The sequence below is a fragment of the Pelodiscus sinensis genome, chromosome 28 (assembly GCF_049634645.1).
Source record: "Pelodiscus sinensis isolate JC-2024 chromosome 28, ASM4963464v1, whole genome shotgun sequence".
Taxonomy (NCBI): domain Eukaryota; kingdom Metazoa; phylum Chordata; order Testudines; family Trionychidae; genus Pelodiscus; species Pelodiscus sinensis.
Window position 1 is genome coordinate 4,474,442 of NC_134738.1, and position 19,267 is coordinate 4,493,708.

At 62.8% G+C, this 19,267-nt stretch overlaps 2 protein-coding genes across 3 annotated transcripts; one reads left to right on the forward strand and one right to left on the reverse strand.

The window, feature by feature from the left end:
* Positions 1–1,873: 1,873 nt before the first annotated feature.
* Positions 1,874–7,684, forward strand: LOC106732215 (antimicrobial peptide NK-lysin-like). The gene is made up of 6 exons (XM_075910780.1): positions 1,874–2,028; positions 3,538–3,668; positions 6,083–6,193; positions 6,418–6,598; positions 6,868–6,990; positions 7,472–7,684. Exons 1-5 carry the CDS (start codon positions 1,992–1,994, stop codon positions 6,879–6,881), a joined length of 474 nt encoding a protein of 157 aa, XP_075766895.1. The 5' UTR covers positions 1,874–1,991; the 3' UTR covers positions 6,882–6,990; positions 7,472–7,684.
* Positions 7,685–8,641: 957 nt separating this feature from the next.
* On the reverse strand, positions 8,642–17,848 carry MYL7 (myosin light chain 7). Of its 2 annotated transcripts, XM_075910778.1 has the most exons (7): positions 17,378–17,848; positions 16,281–16,391; positions 15,451–15,526; positions 11,928–12,032; positions 11,257–11,335; positions 10,399–10,447; positions 8,642–8,812 (listed from the first exon to the last, which is right to left on the reverse strand). In XM_075910778.1, the coding sequence occupies exons 1-7, from the start codon at positions 17,378–17,380 to the stop codon at positions 8,711–8,713; spliced, it is 525 nt and encodes a 174-aa protein (XP_075766893.1). In that variant the 5' UTR covers positions 17,381–17,848; the 3' UTR covers positions 8,642–8,710. The 2 variants fall into 2 exon arrangements, with proteins under 2 accessions (XP_075766893.1, XP_075766894.1); XM_075910779.1 differs by lacking the exons at positions 15,451–15,526; positions 16,281–16,391; positions 17,378–17,848 and adding an exon at positions 13,568–13,698.
* Between the last annotated feature and the right edge of the window lie 1,419 nt (positions 17,849–19,267).

The window sequence follows — 19,267 nt, forward strand, 5'->3', positions numbered from 1 at the left end:
CAAACCATGCTCTTTGCCTCTGTCTGCACGGACAAGGTCAGCTCCCAGACAAGTGCACTAGGCAATGCAGTGGACAGCCCTAGGTTGGATATTAGGAAAAACTATTTCCCTTGGAGGGTGGTGAAGCACTGGGATGGGTTCCCTAGGGAGGGGGTGGAATCTCCATCCCTAGAGGTGACAGAGCCCTGGCTGGGATGCTTTAGTTGGGATTGGTCCTGCCTTGGGCAGGGGGCTTGACTTGATGGCCTCCTGAGGTCTCTTCCAGCTCTATGGTTCTATAAGCCCACTGAAATACAAGCACACAGCCAACGCTCAGACCTGCAAATGCAAAACAGACACGTGCCTCTAACCAGCAAAACGTAACCTGTCCAGGGACGCCTCACGCGGCTACCGTTTGTACACAGTTTGTTGCACATAGATAACAGTGGTTGCAACAGTGATCTATATGGTTCTGTTTTAATCAGATAACACCACACTAATAAATCTGGAGGGAGCATGTGCAAACTGCAGTTTCAAAGCATGGAAGCTAGGCCCATGTTGGGTGCTTAAGGCATAGCCCTGCCACGAAGGAGATCTCGCCACCAGATTTCGATCTGCTCCAAAGCATGTCGAATCTGGGGCTTCTCAGTGAAACAGTTGAAAGAGTTTTTTTGTAGTTGAGACAAAAAGCTGAATGGAGAACCATTTTTGTTGAAACTTTCCCCCCAAAATTCAGCCAGTGGCAGAAATGCAGCATGGATAATTTCACCTTGAACGGTCCACATTGGGCATCAGATAACAGGGCCTTAGAGTGGGACATGTCGGGCAACCTTAACTACATGTGTTGCTACCTGTCATTATAAATTGTCTAGAGAAGGGAGGTTGGGAACCCAGCTTCTGTCCTCCCTGTCACACAACACAAGAACAAGGAGGTGTTCAAAGAAGTGACTCTAGTGGGAACAGACAAAGAAAGAGTTTTGCACAAAGCACAATGAACTGTGGAACTCAGGGCCACAGGGTGTCAAGCATTGTGCAGGTTTGAAGAAGGGATTGGTTGGACATTTTATATAGCCAGGCAGAATGTCCTGATTTCATGTTAAAGCTAACATGCCTTTTTTTGAGGGGTGGGGGGAATTAAACCTTGAGCTTTATGTCTCTCACGAGAGGAAATCGTTCAGTTATAGTTTGGAGGGGTAAAGATCTGGCACGGCTTGGAAATCGTCTGACTCATGGTAGGTCAATTCCCGTCATGGCCCTGCTGGGCCCAGCTTTGCTCGTTGTCTTAGAAAGCGTCTCGGCTAATTCGAAGGCCCCTGTTACAACGTGCGGTGGACCCAACCCACCGCACCTTGATGTGGCGCCTGTGCAGTGACGCCAGCTTGGACCAAAGCGGCTGGGAAGGAGTGAACGGGAACCGCGGGGCTTGTGCTCGCTGAGCACGCTGGCTGCCCCTCGCTGTGAGCAAACAGTCAGAGGCCGGGGCTGGAAACCACCAGTCTCTTTTGCAATTGTTCCCAGCTGCCTGGGGCTGAGATGTGGTCCTCACGGGGGAGGAAGGGGGACTGACACCCAGCCTGCTGTGTCACAGACCGTGGCTGTAGTGAAGAGGCTGCCAGCCTGGAGATCACCCTGAACCAAGTATTACCTGGACCCGCCAGGGCATGTGCTGGAGCAGGCTCTAAGCATCTCTGTAAGGCAGAGGGGAGGGCCCCGGGCCCCAGGGTGGGTGCAGGGAGGAAGAAGCCGACCCCCACCTAAGCAGAGCTGCTGGTGGTTGCTGCCTCCTGCGTCGGGTTAGTTTCTGTGGTGAGCATCTCTGCAGACGGGCTGGGGGGCAGGAGGAAGGAAGCAGTTGGGGGGGGGGAGACCTCAAGACTCCTTTTTAAGGTCTCGCTGACTTTCTGAAGCGCTCACTGGCCCAGCCAGACCCTCCCCTGCCTTCCCTGGGCTATAAAAGCCCCTGCAAGAGCGCTGGCCGGACATTCCCGTAGCCCCCAGCTCCAGCAGCGACCATGCTCGTCCTCCAGTTACTCTTTGCTGCCGCCACAGGTAAGAAGTGAGGGGGGGGGCCTCCCTCCCCAGCCCCCAGAGCCAGCCCCCACCCTAAGGGCTTGAAGTAGGGATGTAAAATCCCCAGTAAATGGGGGGGGGCCAGCCTGTGGCGCAGCTGGGGGGCTGCTCAGGCCAGGCCGGGCCACTGGTTAACCGGTGACCGGCAAGCATCATTAACCGCGGACGTCCCTCGTTTGAGGAGCCAAGGGGCAGAGCTGCTCGCAGGCCAGCACCTCTGCTTCGGCAGCAGTGAGCGGGGTGGGGGGGAACGCTGCCCTCTCCAAAAGGCTCTGGGGTTGCCAGGCAGCCAGGCTCAGACCTGGCCCAGCTGCGCTGGTTGGGACAACGATTCAATCCGGAATCGTAAAGCCCGGGCCGGGCCGGCTCCCCGGGCCCCCCTCAGGATGGCTGGGGCCCTCGGCAGGCACCCCTCTGCCCCGTGGCAGCCGGCGGGTGGCCATTCTGCAGAGCTGCGATTTTACAGTCGTCGGCCACACGCAAGCGAAACAGTTTGAAAGCATCTTTTGAACTCAGATCCTGGCGACTGACGCAGACGCTGACCGGGGTTGGCAAATGCCTGTGGCGCGGCTAGCTTGCCGCCTGGCTGGCTCCTTTGCACGCTCTGCTCCTCGCGGGGCCGGGGGCTGGCACGTCGGAGGTAACTCGGGCTCTCCCGAGGAAGCGAGGCCACAGAACAGGGGTAGGACGAGGCCGGTGGATGGACATTAAGACTTGCCCCCCGAAACATTCCAGCCGCAGGCAGCCGATAAAAGACCCTCCCTTTACTGATTTGAAATCTCCTGATTCTGGCAGCCCGGATTCTGATTTTTAGCCCCTCGGGGCCCAGCGCTCTGCTCACTGAGTGCGTCAGCCCCTTCCTTTGGCGCCCCTGGTCTTGGGAAAGATCGGAGCCCGGAGCCCGGGTGGGCTGGGCCCTCGCTCTGCTCTGGTCTGGCAGGTCCAACGTTCCTCTGGACAACGTGACGGGCATTGGGCCCGGCTTCCGAGGGCAGAGACTGTTCGGGGCGGGTCGTCGCCTGGCCTAACGGGTAACTCCGTCCGGAGTAATAGTGTCACGCTCCCCGGGAGGAGCTAGGGACGCTCCGGAGAGCAGCTGAGCCTGCGGAATCGCTTAGAAACGTTCCGGGGCTTTCTCTTGCCAAGGCTAACGAGTGAGCCCCTGGGGCAGCCCCCCCCCAGCGTCGCCCCACGAGCATCAACACGACCCCCCCGGGAGGACACTGGCTCTGTACATCCGCAGCCCGCCCGTGTAGGGTCTCCTTGTCCCCGGAGATGGCCCGGCCCAGGGAGACCGACGCGCAGGGTCCCCATCGTGTTCGTGTCAAGAGCTGAATGGGGGAAACACTGCCTGACGGCTGGGGCTGCGGTGGGGCAGCGCCATGGCCCTGAGAGGGGTGGGGAGCTCAGAGTCTGCTGGGGGAGGCGAGCAAGAGGGGCTCAGGCCTGCAGGGCTCTGCAGGCCTCCCACTTGTCTCTCTCCGGCAGCGCTGGCCAGCCAAGCCTTGGTTCCCGAGCAATGTTTGCAAGGACCCCAAGTGTGGTGCCAGGATTTGGCCACGGCCATGGAATGCAAGAAAGAGCTGTACTGCAGGGACGTCTGGGCCGACCTTGCTGTGGTGAGTGCTTGAGCCGCATCCAGCTCTCCTCCCCTTTCCTTGGGCGGGCGCTAGAGCCTCATCCAGCTCTCCTCCCCTTTCCTTGGGCGGGCGCTAGAGCCTCATCCAGCTCTCCTCCCCTTTCCTTGGGCGGGCGCTAGAGCCGCATCCAGCTCTCCTCCCCTTTCCTTGGGCGGGCGCTAGAGCCTCATCCAGCTCTCCTCCCCTTTCCTTGGGCGGGCGCTAGAGCCTCATCCAGCTCTCCTCCCCTTTCCTTGGGCGGGCGCTAGAGCCTCATCCAGCTCTCCTCCCCTTTCCTTGGGCGGGCGCTAGAGCCTCATCCAGCTCTCCTCCCCTTTCCTTGGGCGGGCGCTAGAGCCTCATCCAGCTCTCCTCCCCTTTCCTTGGGCGGGCGCTAGAGCCTCATCCAGCTCTCCTCCCCTTTCCTTGGGCGGGCGCTAGAGCCTCATCCAGCTCTCCTCCCCTTTCCTTGGGCGGGCGCTAGAGCCTCATCCAGCTCTCCTCCCCTTTCCTTGGGCGGGCGCTAGAGCCGCATCCAGCTCTCCTCCCCTTTCCTTGGGCGGGCGCTAGAGCCGCATCCAGCTCTCCTCCCCTTTCCTTGGGCGGGCGCTAGAGCCGCATCCAGCTCTCCTCCCCTTTCCTTGGGCGGGCGCTAGAGCCTCATCCAGCTCTCCTCCCCTTTCCTTGGGCGGGCGCTAGAGCCTCATCCAGCTCTCCTCCCCTTTCCTTGGGCGGGCGCTAGAGCCTCATCCAGCTCTCCTCCCCTTTCCTTGGGTGGGCGCTAGAGCCTCATCCAGCTCTCCTCCCCTTTCCTTGGGCGAGTGCTAGAGCCTCATCCAGCTCTCCTCCTCTTTCCTTGGGTGGGTGCTAGAGCTGCATCCAGCTCTCCTCCTCTTTCCTTGGGCGGGCGCTAGCAGTTTCTCCAGCTCTCTTCTCCCCTTTTCCTTGGGCAGGTGCTAGAGCTGAGTCCAGCTCTCCTCTCCCTTTCTTTGGGTGGGCGCTAGAGCCTCATCCAACTCTCCTCCCCTTTCCTTAGGTGGGTGCTAGCATCTCTTCTCCCCCTTTCCTTGGGCAGGTGCTAGAGCCGAGTCCAGCTCTCCTACCCCATTTCCAAGAGCCAAGGATGGGGAACTGATTGTAGTTTGGTGACAAAAGGTGGGGTGAGGGGCAGCATGGAGGGGAGATGGGTGCTGCAGGCCCTTTGTCCCCATCACAGACCAACAGAGGCAAAACTTCACTCGTGTCAGCATGGACAGGCGTTCCAGTGGTGAGGGAACTAGCCTGCCTCGTCACAGGCTCCCACGCAGTCTCTCTGAGCCTCAGTTTTCCCACCTGTAAAATGGGGAGCATAGCATGGCCCAGTCCCCTGGGGGGGGGCATGGGAATGTGAAAGGAGACATTTAGAGCTGTTTTCCTCCCATGGAAAATGTGAAGTGTTCAGCAAAACTATTGGAAAATGCAGTATTTCTGTTTTGGAAATGCTGCCAGTGCCTCTTGGGAACTGTGGTCCAGGTGCCAGCTGGACTACATTTCCCATGATGCACAACAGACTCCCCTCTTATGGAGGCGAGGCAGAGCGTTGTGGCTGCGGTGCATCATGGGAGCTGGGTCCATAGAGGAGGCTGGAAGTAGGAAGCACCTGAACTACAATTCCCATGAGACACTGCGGCAGCACGTCAGGATCAAATATGGGCTGCTGATAGGGGTTGCCAGGCGTCCGGTATTTGCAGCTTCTGTCCAGTAAAAAAACCAGAAAAGACCGGACATGTAAAATGTTTTTCTCGGATGGAAGGGAGCTTGCGCCATTCCTCCCCTGCTGTGTCTGGTGGGGGCAGGGGGCGCGTGGGGATGTAAAGGGGCCGTGACTTTTTTTTTTTTTTGGTGTGGTTGGTTTTTTTTGTTTTTTTGCGCATCCAATTTTCCCCCCCGCCATGCTCAGTATTTTTGGTGGCACTATCTGGCAACCCTAGACTGGGACGAACCCCTGACATGTCGCACAAGAAGCCGAGGCTTTTCAGGGAGCATTTTGTCAAGTCGAAAACTGAAAAACCAGCTTCCCTGGGGAACCTTTGAACCAGCCTTAAATACACGGAGCGATTGTGAGGCCCTGAGCGATCGTCTCTGGGGACAGGGAGTGTGTCATTTTGCTCAGTGGCGGTGCAGTGCCTGGCACTCGGTCCTGCCCCAGAACCACCCTCCTCGGCTGACAGTAATTTAATTAACACTGGGGGCGAGACGAGCCTTTGAGACAGAGAATGGCTGGGACACCCCGCTCCTAGGAAACACCCAGCCAGCTCCTCTGAGGACCCCTTGCGGGCAGGAGGTCGTCCTGGTTAGTGCTGCCCTGGGCCCCGGGGCCGGACCCTGGTCCTATAGCTCCTGCACTCTGGGCAACGTGGTTCTGTCTGTGACAGGAAGATCCTCTGGAGGAGGACGACGAGGCCCGACCCCCTAGCAAGAAGTGCTCTCTCTGCACCAAGCTGATGGATCAGCTCAAGTCAGCAGCTGGCGAGGACCCCGACGAGGTACGTCGCCCGGTGCCGCGGGCACGGCCCATTGGCCAGCCAGGGGGCTAGAGCCGGGGCCGGTGAGATGAGGAGGGAGACAATGGGGGGCGAGGGGAGGGCGGGATGGGGATGGGGATGGGGGAAGGGGGACGGAGCGGGAGGGGCTGCTGGTGACGTTCCGGGAGAGGAGCTGGCGGGCGGAGCGCGGTGCCGTAGCTCACACGCCAGGGCTCTCGCCACAGGACGCCATCAACAGCGCCCTGAGATCCGCGTGCAAGGCTTTGGGCAAGCGCGTGGCCCGCGTGTGCAAATCGCTGCTGAAAAAGTACAAAGATCAGATCTCAGAGGCGCTGCAAAACAACGAGGACTCCACCGAGTTCTGCACCAACATCAAAATGTGCAGGGGCTCCTCAGAGCTCTCAGGTGAGTGCGTCCAGGCTGCGACTCCCCCCCACCCGGGGACCCTACCCGTCCTCCCCGGGGCCTGGCCCAGAAACGCCGACCCGGCTCTCCCCTCCCCGCCCCAGCCCGGCCCCTCCCTAGAACCAGCTCCTGCCGAGCTCACCCCTCCCACATCTTCAGGACCCGGCCCCACCTTGTTCTGCCCCGTCCCCCGCCGTCTGGGGGGTGCTGCACAGAGGTGCCTTGGCCTGGGCGCTGCTCTGACCCTCAAACGCTTCCTCTCCCTCCAGACTTCTGGAACTGATGCCTGCTGCCTGCCCAGACGCCAGGCCCAGGCCCCAGAGCGTCTCCCTGCTGCTGCTGCTGCTGCTGGTGCTCACTGCAACGCACAGCTGGCTGGAGCCTCGCCCAGGGTAGGTGACACTCCAAGGGCTGGGGAGCGGGACTCGCTGGGGCTCAGCTCTGAGCCCTGCCCGGAACACGGAGCTAGCAGGCCGGGCTCCCCTGGCCCTGCCCTGGAGGGCTGCGGTGTCTGCGGGGTCGTGCGCCGAGGGCCAGCGGGCTGGCTGCACATCGGGGACCTTCCGGGCTCAGAGCAGGAGTCCCACAGCTCGTGCTAAAGAGCCGCTCCGGGCAGCGGGCAGGGGGGACCTGGGCCCACTCAAGGGCTCTGTGCGCCCGCAGGGAGGGTGCTCGGGGACCCGCTCAGCAGTGGGTGCTGCAGACGCTCCCCGGGGTCCTGCACCCCAGGCAGTGTGGACAGCGGGGGCCAGCTCAGTGGGGCTGTGGAGGAGATGGGGGGGCATCGCCAGGAGCTGAAGGCAGGAAGCATGCCCCTTCCTGGCTGAGCTCCCGGGCTGACGCCCTGCACGGCTCTCTCCCCCGCCCCCACAGGACCCCTCGTGCCGGAGCAGACAACCGGAGGACAGCGTGGGCTCTGGGCCTGGCATAGCCAGCGGCTTTGCTAGCCCCCCTTGGCGTCTCTTCTGCTGGCTGGCGTGGGCCGGAGGCTGGGGAACCCGGCTGCCGATGCGTGCCAGCCTGGCGTCTCCCCACCCCCACACGCTGCTTTTGGCTCCCTCGTGAATAAAGAGCTTTGGGCAACTCCTCTCTGGTTCCCTGCGCCTGCTGGGGAGGGCGGGGGGGGGGGAGTCTGCAGGCTCCTGGTGCCGCTGGAAACGTTCCAGCCCCGGCTCTGCATTTCCTGCCTCAGTTCCTTATCCCCTCACAGCCTGGTCGCGGCTGTGGGGCCCCGGCCCCTTGCTGCTCCTTCCCCACCCCATCCAGGCAGCTCAGCCCGTGAGTGGGGAGGGGACAGGGTGCAGGGAAGGCAGAGGGAGCTGGGGGCTCAGGAGCAGACACCTCAGGACCGGGGAGGGCGGAAGCGGAAAGCGTCCACACCCGGAGCAGAGCCGTGGCGAACCCCCCCATGCGCTGAGCGCCTGCTGCTCCCAGGGCTGGCCAGCGTGGAGGGAGAGAAGGGAGGCGACGTCTGGAAATGGGGGGCCATGCTGACTGGGGATGGCGCAGTCAGTCACCCCATTGCCCTGCACAGAGCAGCCTCTGACCCTCCGGCCAGGAGACGGTTCTGGGCTGACCGGCGGGGAGCCACGCCCGGGGCAGCCACGGGAACTCCCCATGGGCGTGAGCTTTGGGTCGGAACAGCACCTCCCCCTGCGGCTTGCCACGGGGCGGATTCCCCATGCCCCTGCCTCCACCATGCGAGAGAGACCCTGAGGGCTCTGTCCTCCGCCCCGGGGCCTGCCTGCTGCTCCCCACGGGGGTCCACAGTGGGGAGGGCACCACCGTCTGCATGCCCATGAGAGCCCCTTTGTGCCCCACCCATCCACTGGCTTCACGCCCAGGGCTTAGGGAACGGTGAACTGTGCCCAGCCCATTGAATCAAGCCCTTAGCGTCCCTCTCCATGCGGGCCACGGGGTGGAGGGCTGGGGGGCCTGCTTCCTTCCCCACTGGTCACAGACGGAGCTTCCCTCCCTCTCCCCCCGTTACAGCGGGAACCCCGCTCTGTGCCCCCCACTGCTCGCAGACAAGGGGCTGTCTCGTTTGATTGGCTGGGGCTTTTATTTCCACGGCGCGAGGCATGTGGCCCGTGCGACCGGCCCCCTCGCCCATCAGTCCTCCTTCTCGTCGCCGTGGGTGATGATGTAACAGAGGGATTTGTAATCGATGTTTCCCGCCACGTCGATGGGCGTCACCGCGAACATCTGCTCCACCTGGGCAGGAGAGACATGGGGGAGTCGTGGGCAGCGATTTCAGCGACTTCCGAGGGAGGGGCCACGTGGAAGGCCTGAGCCTGGGCACCAAAGAGCTGAGTGGCTGGCGGGCACCCAGGTCTGCCCCAGGGCATGTGAGCACCCACTCACCCAGCTAGACAGCTCTGAAACACACACACACACACACACACACACACACACACACACACACACACACACACCGGCCCCGAGGCATGTGAACACACAGTCACCTAGCACAGGTGTGACAAACACACACACACACACCGGCCCCGAGGCATGTGAACACACACTCACCTAGCACAGCTATGACACACACACACACACACCTAGCACAGCTGTGAGACACACACACACACACACACACACACACACACACACCTGCCCCGAGGCATGTGAACACACACTCACCTAGCACAAGCTATGACACACACACACACACACACACACACACACACACACCGGCCCCGAGGCATGTGAACACACAGTCACCTAGCACAGCTGTGACACACACACACACCGGCCCCGAGGCATGTGAACACACACTCACCTAGCACAGCTGTGACACACACACACACACACACCGGCCCCGGGGCATGTGAACACACACACACACACACACACACACACACACACACACACCGGCCCGGGGCATGTGAACACACACACACCTAGCACAGCTGTGACACACACACACACCGGCCCCGAAGCATGTGAACACACACACACCTAGCACAGCTGTGACACACACACACACACACACACACCGGCCCCGGGGCATGTGAACACACACACACACACACACACACACACACACACACACCGGCCCCGAGGCATGTGAACACACAGTCACCTAGCACAGCTGTGACACACACACACACACACACACCGGCCCCGGGGCATGTGAACACACACACACACACACACCGGCCCGGGGCATGTGAACACACACTCACCTAGCACAGCTGTGACACACACACACACACACACACACACACACCGGCCCCGGGGCATGTGAACACACACTCACCTAGCACAGCTGTGACACACACACACACACACACACACCGGCCCCGGGGCATGTGAACACACACACACACACACACACACACACACACACACACACACACCCCGGCCCCGAGGCATGTGAACACACAGTCACCTAGCACAGCTGTGACACACACACACACACACACCGGCCCCGGGGCATGTGAACACACACACACACACACACACACACACACACACACACACACACACACCGGCCCGGGGCATGTGAAACACACACACACACACACACACACACACACACACACCGGCCCGGGGCATGTGAAACACACACACACACACACACACACACACACACACACACACACACACACACACCGGCCCGGGGCATGTGAACACACACACACCTAGCACAGCTGTGACACACCCCTGCCCCGGGGAGCCGTGCAAGTGTGGGGTAGAGGAAAGGGCCTGGCAAGTGGGGGCGGGGGATTCCTGCCAACTGAGGGGTTCAAGGCAGGGGGATTTCCAGGGACTACGGGGGGGAGGGGCTGTCTCACCTCCTCCGGGGTGAACTTATCTGCCTGGGTCAGCAGCAGCTGCTTAAACCTGCACACGAAACAGGAGACAGTGAGAGCCGGAGCCGTGGGGCTGGGCCCGTGGCCCTCAAGTGCCGGGGAGCCAGCGGCAGGGTGGGGCTTGTTCAACACCAACAGGCAGAACCGAACCTAGGGCCTGAGCCTCTGCAGCTTGAGCGAAAAGCCAGCGGGCTCCCTGCTAGGACCGCAGAGCACACTCGGTACGTGGTCTGAGTGCCACTCTGTGGGGCAGGGACCCACACCCAGCAGGTGTGAGGGTCACGCTTGCAGGGGCTGGAAGGATCGGAGAGACAGGGCCTGGGGGAGCTTGGGGCCAGGCCCCCTGGGACTAAGCAGCCGTTCCCACCACACCCAGAGACTTTAACTCCCCGGTTTCTGAAGTGGCCCTTTTGGCCTCGCAGTGGCTGGGCCCCGTGTAGCCCTGTGCTGGCGGGACGGCTGCTCTCCACACTCCCCATCAGACAGCCTGTTCCCCCCAGCCATTTCCCCATTGGGCAGTGGGGCCTCCAGGGGCCCAGCCATGCCTCTGCTTGGCTCCAGCGCAGCCCGAGATTGGCTCCGGGCCGGCGCGGCTCCCTGCCCTGCCAATCATTGGGGCACTCGGGAGTCTGGCGCTCTGGGCCCAGCCTGATTTGCAGCCCCCTTCCCCCGGTTCCCGTCGTGGTGAGTCAGAGCTGGGGTCGCGCAACTCCCCACGAGGCACCAGGCCAAGCACGTCTGCCCCTGAGGACCCCCAAAAGCCAAGAGGAGGGACCCCTCGTGTCCCTTTGGGCCCAGGGGTGCTGCCCCCTCCCCCCGGCCTGGGGCGCTTTGACTCACTCATCTTTGTTCACGTGGCCGGTGCCATTGGGGTCGAAGAGTTTGAAAGCGTTGAGGATGGATTCCTCCGGGTCAGTGCCTGGGGGCGGGGAAGCGGGTTGGCTCAGGGTAAAGGCCAAGGCTCCCTGCCACATTCCCCCAGCTCTAGGTCCCCTGCTTCCCTCAGCGCTCCAAACCCACGGGACAGAGCCAGCCCCAGACCCTCCCTCTCCATCTCCTCAGAGGTGCTGTGGCCAGAGCTCACGCCCGGCGCCTGGCATGGGGGAGCCGGCTGTGCTGAGGAGAGGATGCTGGCAAAGCTCTTGAGTCGCAGCGCCTTGTGACTCTAGAACCGTCACCCCACACTGCGGGTGTCGCATCTCGAGGGTGCCAATCGCAAGTGGGCAGCTGAGCTGAGGATGCCCCCGTGGTTTGAGGGCTTGTCTGGGCCTTGGGAAACCAGGGCCACCCCGCTGTGATCTTGGGCAGGTCATCCCGTCGCTCGGTGCCTCGGTTTCCCCATCTGTTTATCACCCTGCCTGGCCTCACTGGAGAATTCATTGTGGAGGTGCCCGGATGCTCTGGCGATGGGGCCTGGGGCACCCCAGAGGTAGCTAGAGCCCCAGTTTGAATGCCCCCCCCCCCAGCGCTCAGCCTAGGATAGCCTTGGGGGCGGCCCTCGGCTTGCTCACCATTCAGCTTCTCCCCAAAGAGTGCGAGGAAGACGGTGAAGTTGATGGGGCCCTTCCCCTCCTTCAGCATCTCGTCCAGCTCCTCGTCCTTCACGTTCACTTTCCCTGGGGAAGAGGGGGGGCCCGGTCAGAGCCCACCTTCCCCAGGACACGCCTGCCCCGTGGAGCCCAGCGCGAGGGATGCCCAGGCCCAGCACGAGCCGAGCAGGGAGGGGACGAGCACATCCTGCCATCCGATGGCAGCAGTGCATAGCGAACACTGAACTCTGCTCTGCCCCTCTGCTACCTGGGGGGCAGCGCTGGCTCGGCCTGTGTCTCTGGGCAGCGTCAGGGGCATGTCAGCCCCCCATCTCCCATCCCTGTCGGGGTCAATGCGGGGCCTGGCCTGTCAGCCCCCCATCTCCCATCTCTGTCAGGTCGGTGTGGGGCCCGGCATGTCAGCCCCCGCCCCCATTTCTGTCAGGTCGGTGTGGGGCTCGGCCTGTCAGCCCCCCACTCCCCATTTCTGTCAGGTCGGTGTGGGGCCCGGCATGTCAGCCCCCGCCCCCATTTCTGTCAGGTCGGTGTGGGGCCCGGCATGTCAGCCCCCCATCTCCCATCTCTGTCAGGTCGGTGTGGGGCCCGGCATGTCAGCCCCCGCCCCCATTTCTGTCAGGTCAGTGTGGGGCCCGGCATGTCAGCCCCCCATCTCCCATCTCTGTCAGGTCGGTGTGGGGCCCGGCATGTCAGCCCCCCATCTCCCATCTCTGTCGGGGTCAATGCGGGGCCTGGCACGCTGGGTCCCCCCCAGTCTCTATTGGGGCCTACGGGCCGATCTCCATGGCAACAAACACGGAGCTGCCATCTCTGGAGGGCCCCAGTGCTCCCCTTCCCTTCCCTTTGACTCAGCCCCCGCGGCCGGGGCCCGGCCCCAACTGAACCCGCCTCTGGCCGGCTCCTCGTGCCGCAGGGAGGCGCCGCGCTCGCCCCCGAGCTGGACCCCAGCCGGCCGTGGGCCGTGGGCCGTGGGCCGGGCAGGGGCGTCTCCCCCCCGGCGCAGGCGAGCGGAGCCGCCTTATCACCGATGACGCACGGGAGGAAATCACGAGATGCCAGGCTCAAGTGCCCGGTGGAAAGAGCGCGTCGGCCACTTCAGCCGCAGCCCTGCTGATAAGCAGGCCACGGGGGCGGCGGGGGGGCCGGGTATTTTTGGAGCCGGCAGCTGGCTTCCTCCACCGCTTTGCAACAGAAAGGGCTGGTCTTGGGAGAGCCGAGCTCCCAGCCCCACACCTGCACTCACAAGGTGCCCACTCGCACCCTCCTTTGCTGGGCACCGGACCCAGGGCCCAGGGTGGGGGAGAATCCCCGGAGGGCTCCCCTCTTCCTCGGACCCGAGGTGCTGAGGGAGGGTGGGACGTCGGCACCGCAGGGCCGAGGAAGCCAAGAGACGCTTTGTGCAGGAGCCTCCCAATTTGCCTTTTTCCCTGCTCTGCGTCTGTGCAGCGCCCGGCCCCGGCTGGGGCGCCTGGCCACAGGCAGGAATACCAAAGCAAAACCCGCACCAAGCTGCCCCCGCGGCTGAAATGAGGGAATTTTGGATCCTTTCGGTTCCAAGTGAGAAACGGGCCCCGGTTTCTCCTACAGGCAACCGGGGAGCTCACTTCCGCCAGAGGTCGGGCCAGCCGGGAACCACTGCTGCCTCCCTGCCAAAGGGCAGGCTGCTCGGGGGGAGCTCTGAGACAGGGAGGGCATCACTCTGCGTCTTGGGTTCGAATCCTGGCTCTGGTTAGCCCCTGTGTTCCTATCCGCCCAGTGGGGACCCTGCCCCGCTGGGGGGCGGGAGGGTAAACACATTAAAGATTGTGAGGGACTCTGGGGCCACAGATAGACCCTGAACCCTGCCAAGGAGAGCAGCCGGGACAGACCAGAGAGGTTCTGGCCTTGTTAGAGCTGCTCCGTGCCCAGCATAACTGCAGGGGGTACTTCAAGCCAGCAGCCAACCCAATGCAAAGGGCTGTGTAGACATGCTGAGGCTGGTTCAGACCAGGCTTACTCCAGGCCTGGCCTAGGCTAGGAGCCTGGGGCACTAGGGCGTAAGCCAAATAAGCTCTCCCGGCAGATGTGCCTGCTACTGGTATAACTGCATCTACAGCAGGGACTGCTCTTCACAACACGGCAGTGCCAGCAGGACCCTGTGTTGTGGATGGGCTGCCCTGGACCCTGTGTTGTGGATAGGCTGCCCTCCCTCCCCTGGGCACCCGCAAGCAGCCAATCAGCACATCCTGCCTCAGTTTCCCTTTCTTCCGTCCCAAGTTGACCATCCCTTCCACCACACTCCGGACCGGCAGCCATCTTACCCGCGCTGCAGCCACTGCAGTGAAGCAGACTGCAAACCCCAAAGCCACGCACACTCCCACGCCCCATCCTACCCCAGGTCGCCTGCCTGAGAGTTAGGGACCCTGTTCCCCAGGCCACCTGCCGGCCAGTCTCCAAGCTCTCTGAGCTCCCCCAGAATCCCCTCTCCTCGAGGGTTCAGCCACCCCCACTGAGCTGGCATCTCAGCTCTCCCCCCTAGGCTGCCCGCTCCCTAGGGCTCCCCAGCGCCTGCTGGTCCTGGCCCATTGGCTCGCTCGGCTTCTGCACCAGCTCATCCCCCGGTTGCTCCCAGACCCTGCTGGGGCAGGGGCAGCAAAGCTGGACCAGCCCCTTGACTTCTCCCGCCTCCCCAAACAGCTGCCGGGGTGTCGAAAGACACCAGCTGCCTCCTCTCCCCGGCTCTCTTGGGGGTGGCTACGTAGTCATGGGTGAACTGGGTCCAGCTTCCTCTGACAGGGCCCATGCTGTGGTCCCACCTCCGTGGGCAAGTCTGCACTGCACTTAGACCCAGGGGGGCCAGGCCCAGCTGACTCGGGCTCAGGGGCTGTTTACTTGTGAGCTCCTGCTGAGGCCCAGGCCCCAGAGCCCTGCAAAGTCTGCAGCCCCAGTTTCTGCCCCACAGTAAAACTGCCCCGTAGCCTGAGGAGCTACCTGGCCCAGGCCAGCCTGGGTGCCTAATCCCAGTGCAGACAGACCCCATTGTCTTGGCTGTTAGCTTGAGTTCATTAGGAACTGAGTTAAACGGAAATGCAGTAAGAGCCGTCACTGAATGGCTTCACGAAATCACTGCAGATTGTGTGCAGGGAAGGCCCGATGCCACGGTGATGAACACGGGATAGATAGATAGATAGATAGATAGATAGAGGGGGTGTATGGGATAGATAGATAGATAGATAGATAGATAGGGTGTGTGGGGATAGATAGATAGTCAGTCTGGGGATGTGGGGGGAGGGAAATGGGAGCAAATGAGAGGGGGTGTACGGGGACAGATGGAGAGACGATATTGTCTGACATTTTGGTCATTCTTTGGACACCTCTGAAGCTTTCGGGGAGAGACAGGCCGGGGGCTGGGGGGGGAGTGTTGCTGGGGCCAGGCATTTAGTGGTGATAACTATTAGGAGCTCTGGTTCCTGCCCCTGGCCAAGGTGCGGGGCGGGGGCTCACTCACCGAGCTGGGAGTAGGTCTCCTTCAGGTCTGATTTGGTGATAATGCCGTCGCGGTTCTGGTCGATGCAGCTGAATGCCTGGGCAGAGAACATGGTGCTCAGCCTGACCCAGCCTCGCACTCCTCCCTCCAGCTGGCATCCTCCCTGCTCCCTAGCCTGGCCCCAGCAGGAGTGGGGAGCTCCGGCCCAGCTTGCCCCAGCTGAGTCCTTTGGCCCCATGATGCCCTGCGACCCCAGAGGCTGACTCCTCCACCTTCAAGCCCCAGCTCCTGGAGTCAGGTGATCCGGGGAGACTCTCGGCTTTGGTTGCGAATGACTCCCTCGTGGCGAGGGAGAAGAGCTAGGAAACGTGGCCACAAGAGGCTCAGGAACCGGCCAGTGACGGGGACATGTGGTGCAAACTGGGAAAAGCCCAAGCTGGCTCCTTAATGTATATGGGGGCTTATAAGTCCTGCTTGCCTGGGGGGAGGGGCTCTGCAGGGTAGCCTGCAATCGGGGGCCTGTGCAGCCTGTCAGCCGACAGCAAGGGGGGGTGAGGGGGAGCAGCCTGCGTTGCCTCTCTCTGGCTTGGGTTCTTGTGCGTCCAGCTGCTGGGTGCAAAGCCGTAAAGCCGCGTCACGCGGCAGCCTCCCTGGGAGGAGACTGAGGCTCGGGCTCTAGCTCGCTCTGTGTGTGTGGAGACCAGCTGGGGTCTCCAGCGCGGAATGTGCCCCCTCCCCCCTTTGCAAAGGCCACGGCCCTGGCACTGCTCTGACCGTGGGCCATAGCCCGGTGCATGGCCCGGGATGCCCAGGGTGCAGGCGTCCACACGCAACGGCTGCGGCACCCTCACCTCCTTGAACTCCTGGATCTGAGACTGCTCAAACATGGAGAAGACGTTGGAGGAGCCCCGCTGGGCACGCTTGGCGGCTGCTTTGCTTCGGGTCCCCGCTTTCCGGCTGGCCTGCAGGAGAAAGAGCCAGAGCACAGGGAGTCCTGCTGTCCCCGTCAGAGCCAATGAGAGCACAGGGAGTCCTGCTGTCCCCGGCAGAGCCAATGAGAGCACAGGGATCCTGCTGTCCCCGGCAGAGCCAATGAGAGCACAGGGAGTCCTGCTGTCCCTGGCAGAGCCAATGAGAGCACAGGGAGTCCTGCTGTCCCTGGCAGAGCCAATGAGAGCACAGGGAGTCCTGCTGTCCTCGGCAGAGCCAATGAGAGCACAGGGAGTCCTGCTGTCCCTGTCAGAGCCAATGAGAGCACAGGGAGTCCTGCTGTCCCTGTCAGAGCCAATGAGAGCACAGGGATCCTGCTGTCCCCGGCAGAGCCAATGAGAGCACAGGGATCCTGCTGTCCCGGGCAGAGCTGGCTGGGGAAGAGCCCTCTAGGCAGGTGTCTGCACGGGGGCGGAGCAGGGGGCGCAGCTGCTAATGGGGGAAGGGCTCTGGGTCTAGGGGTGGGCGAGGGCTGAGGGCAGGGCAGGACGAGGTCCCCATAATCTCAGGGATGCCGAATTCTTTCCTGCTCTCTTTGGCTTCATGTTCTCCCCAGGGACTGTAGGGGCTGGGGTTGGGGCTGGGCTGGCAGCAGGAGCTCTGGGGGTTCCGAGGGCAGGGGGCTGTAATGGGGCACTGGGGGTTCTGGAGTCAGAGGGGGCGGTAATGGGGCTCTGGGGGTTCCGGGGTTGGAGGGGTCTGGTAATGGGGCTCTGGCACAGCCTATGCGGGTGCTCCGTGTCAGGGCGCTGCTGCAAGCCGAGGGGCTGCTCCCATCACATGCAGCCCAGGCCGCAGCGCTCTGTGCCCCAGGCGGGGAGGTGGGCTGGAGCCGTTCCACGGGGCCCCTGCCCACCGGAGCAGGCCCGACGGCTCCCTCTCCGAACAGCCCCGTCCAGCAGCCGGACGCTGGTTCCAGGCTGGAGCTGAGAGTCGGGCAGGGGGGGGGGACACTCACCATCCTGCTGTGAGAGCTCCGCAGCACCTGTGTCGAGGGGCGCCGGGCGCCGCTATATACCGCTGCTTATCACCCGGCAGCTAAATTAGGAGCAGCAGAGGGGGAACGCGCCAAACTTGGCTGTCCTGGCGCAGCGCTGGCCGGGGTGATAAGGGCTGGAGGACAGGGACATTCCAGCAGGGTGGGGCCTGGGAGCGGGGCCGGGCTGCGTGGAGGGGGGCTCCAGGCCCTTACGCTGGTCACAAAGGCGGTTTGGCTCCGAATCGGAACAAGCCGACGCCGAGCGCCCGGGACAGGCAGGTTTCCATCCCAGTTCGCGGTTTGGGCCCATCCCAGGGGCCCAGCCGTTCACGCAGGCCCCTGCCCACCGGCCTGGACAATACGCTGTTCCACAGTGACAAGAAAAGGGCCCCACCAAGCGCTGGCCCGCGGCCAGCCGGGCCGTACGGCGACGCGCCAAACGTCCGTATGGGCCCTGCGGCGGCGCAGCAAACGCGCCCTCCTGCGCTGGGCGGGCGGGCTGGTGCGGCGCCGGCTGGGGACATTCCCAGCTGGATTTCCTGAGTAATTTGAGCTGATTCCTCCTTCCCGGGGCCCAGCGGGGCTCAGATCCTTACGCAGCTCCCGCCCTGATCCCGTCCTCTCCCTCATCCGCTTCTGCCCCCTTGCTGAGTGCCGTGGGGCAACGACAATAACCCAAGGAGTGAGCCGCAGGTTCGGGGGAGGGGGCAGGGGCAGGGCTGCCTAGTGGCTACAGCTCAGCTTCAGGCGATGTGGGAGTCGAACCCTGGTTTGGAGCCGGTCATGTGCAGCCACTTTCCAAACGCAGGTGCCCCACGTCCTGAGTTCCCAGCCTGGCGCACTCAAGTGTGGCAACCACCCAGAATTGTGGCCATTTCTGGAAACATTGCCCCAAGCCAGGCAGCTGGCAGGTCCATGGAGGAAGCCCTTGGGAAACTGAGGCAGGTAGGAAGCAGGAATGGTTCTGATTTACAGAGTCCCCCTCCCACCTACAGATTCCGCCCCCCTCCCCCAGGTTCCTCCCTCATTCCTGGCCTGCAGCTTCTGCTGTGAAGGTTGCTGAGGGGAGGAATCCTTTGGCTTCCCTCATCCTCGTTCTACTCTAGGGTCACCTGCAGCAGCCCTGGCGCGGGGGCTTCCCTCCCACTTCCCATCGAGCCAGAGGGAGCCGCCGCCACTGAGGCTTTGGGGCTGGGCCCTCCAGAGCCCCGTTTCGGAGGCGTCGCCTCCAGCCAGCCGACCTCACCGTAGGAGGAGCAACGCGCCCCCCGCGGGCCACGCCACAGCCCAGACGCATGGGCCCAGCTCCCAGGTGCAGATCACCCCAGCCCTTGGTTTGTGCTAGTGCCAGCTCTGTGCCGGCCAGGCGGACCCCTGGGCAGCGTTTTGGGTCTTTGTGCCCCCCAGAAAAGCCGCCCATGGCCGGGCCAACGTGCCATCCGAAGCACCTCCCCACATCCGGTATCCACCGACCACACCCACGCCAGCTCCTGGGGGCCAGAGCCCCTGTGGCCACATGGCCCGGGCCCCCCACTTACAAGCAAGGAACCGACTCTCCCTCCCCGCCCATGGGTGTGCTGATGGGTCTGAACCAGGAACCGGCCCCGGCTCAGTTCCACCGAACTCCAGCGTGGCTTCCCAGCCCTGCTGGTCAAAGGGGAATGCTCAAATTTAACCCCCCGCCCCATGCTGGGCAGCAGCCAGAGGGGCGAGAGGCCCAGGGCTGAGAGCCACTGAGAAGGACCCAGAGGGGAGTCGCCTGGGATTTAACCTACTTTCCCCTTCCCCCTGAGCTGGGGGATCAGACACACGCAGGCAGGGGGGAGACAGGAGCCCAGCACATCTGCCAAGAGCCGGAAATCGGGACAA

Bases quoted from the DNA above. Each gene is read 5' to 3' on its own strand.
- LOC106732215 (XM_075910780.1), top strand. From the start codon at position 1,992: ATGCTCGTCCTCCAGTTACTCTTTGCTGCCGCCACAG. The intron at 2,029-3,537 runs GTAAGAAGTGAG...TCTCTCCGGCAG, and splicing joins ACTCTTTGCTGCCGCCACAG to CGCTGGCCAGCCAAGCCTTG. The intron at 3,669-6,082 runs GTGAGTGCTTGA...TGTCTGTGACAG, and splicing joins TCTGGGCCGACCTTGCTGTG to GAAGATCCTCTGGAGGAGGA.
- MYL7 (XM_075910778.1), bottom strand. The intron at 12,033-15,450 runs GTGAGTGAGCCC...CCTCTTCCCCAG, and splicing joins GGAGACCTACTCCCAGCTCG to GGAAAGTGAACGTGAAGGAC. The intron at 8,813-10,398 runs GTGAGACAGCCC...TCTCCTGCCCAG, and splicing joins ATAAGTTCACCCCGGAGGAG to GTGGAGCAGATGTTCGCGGT.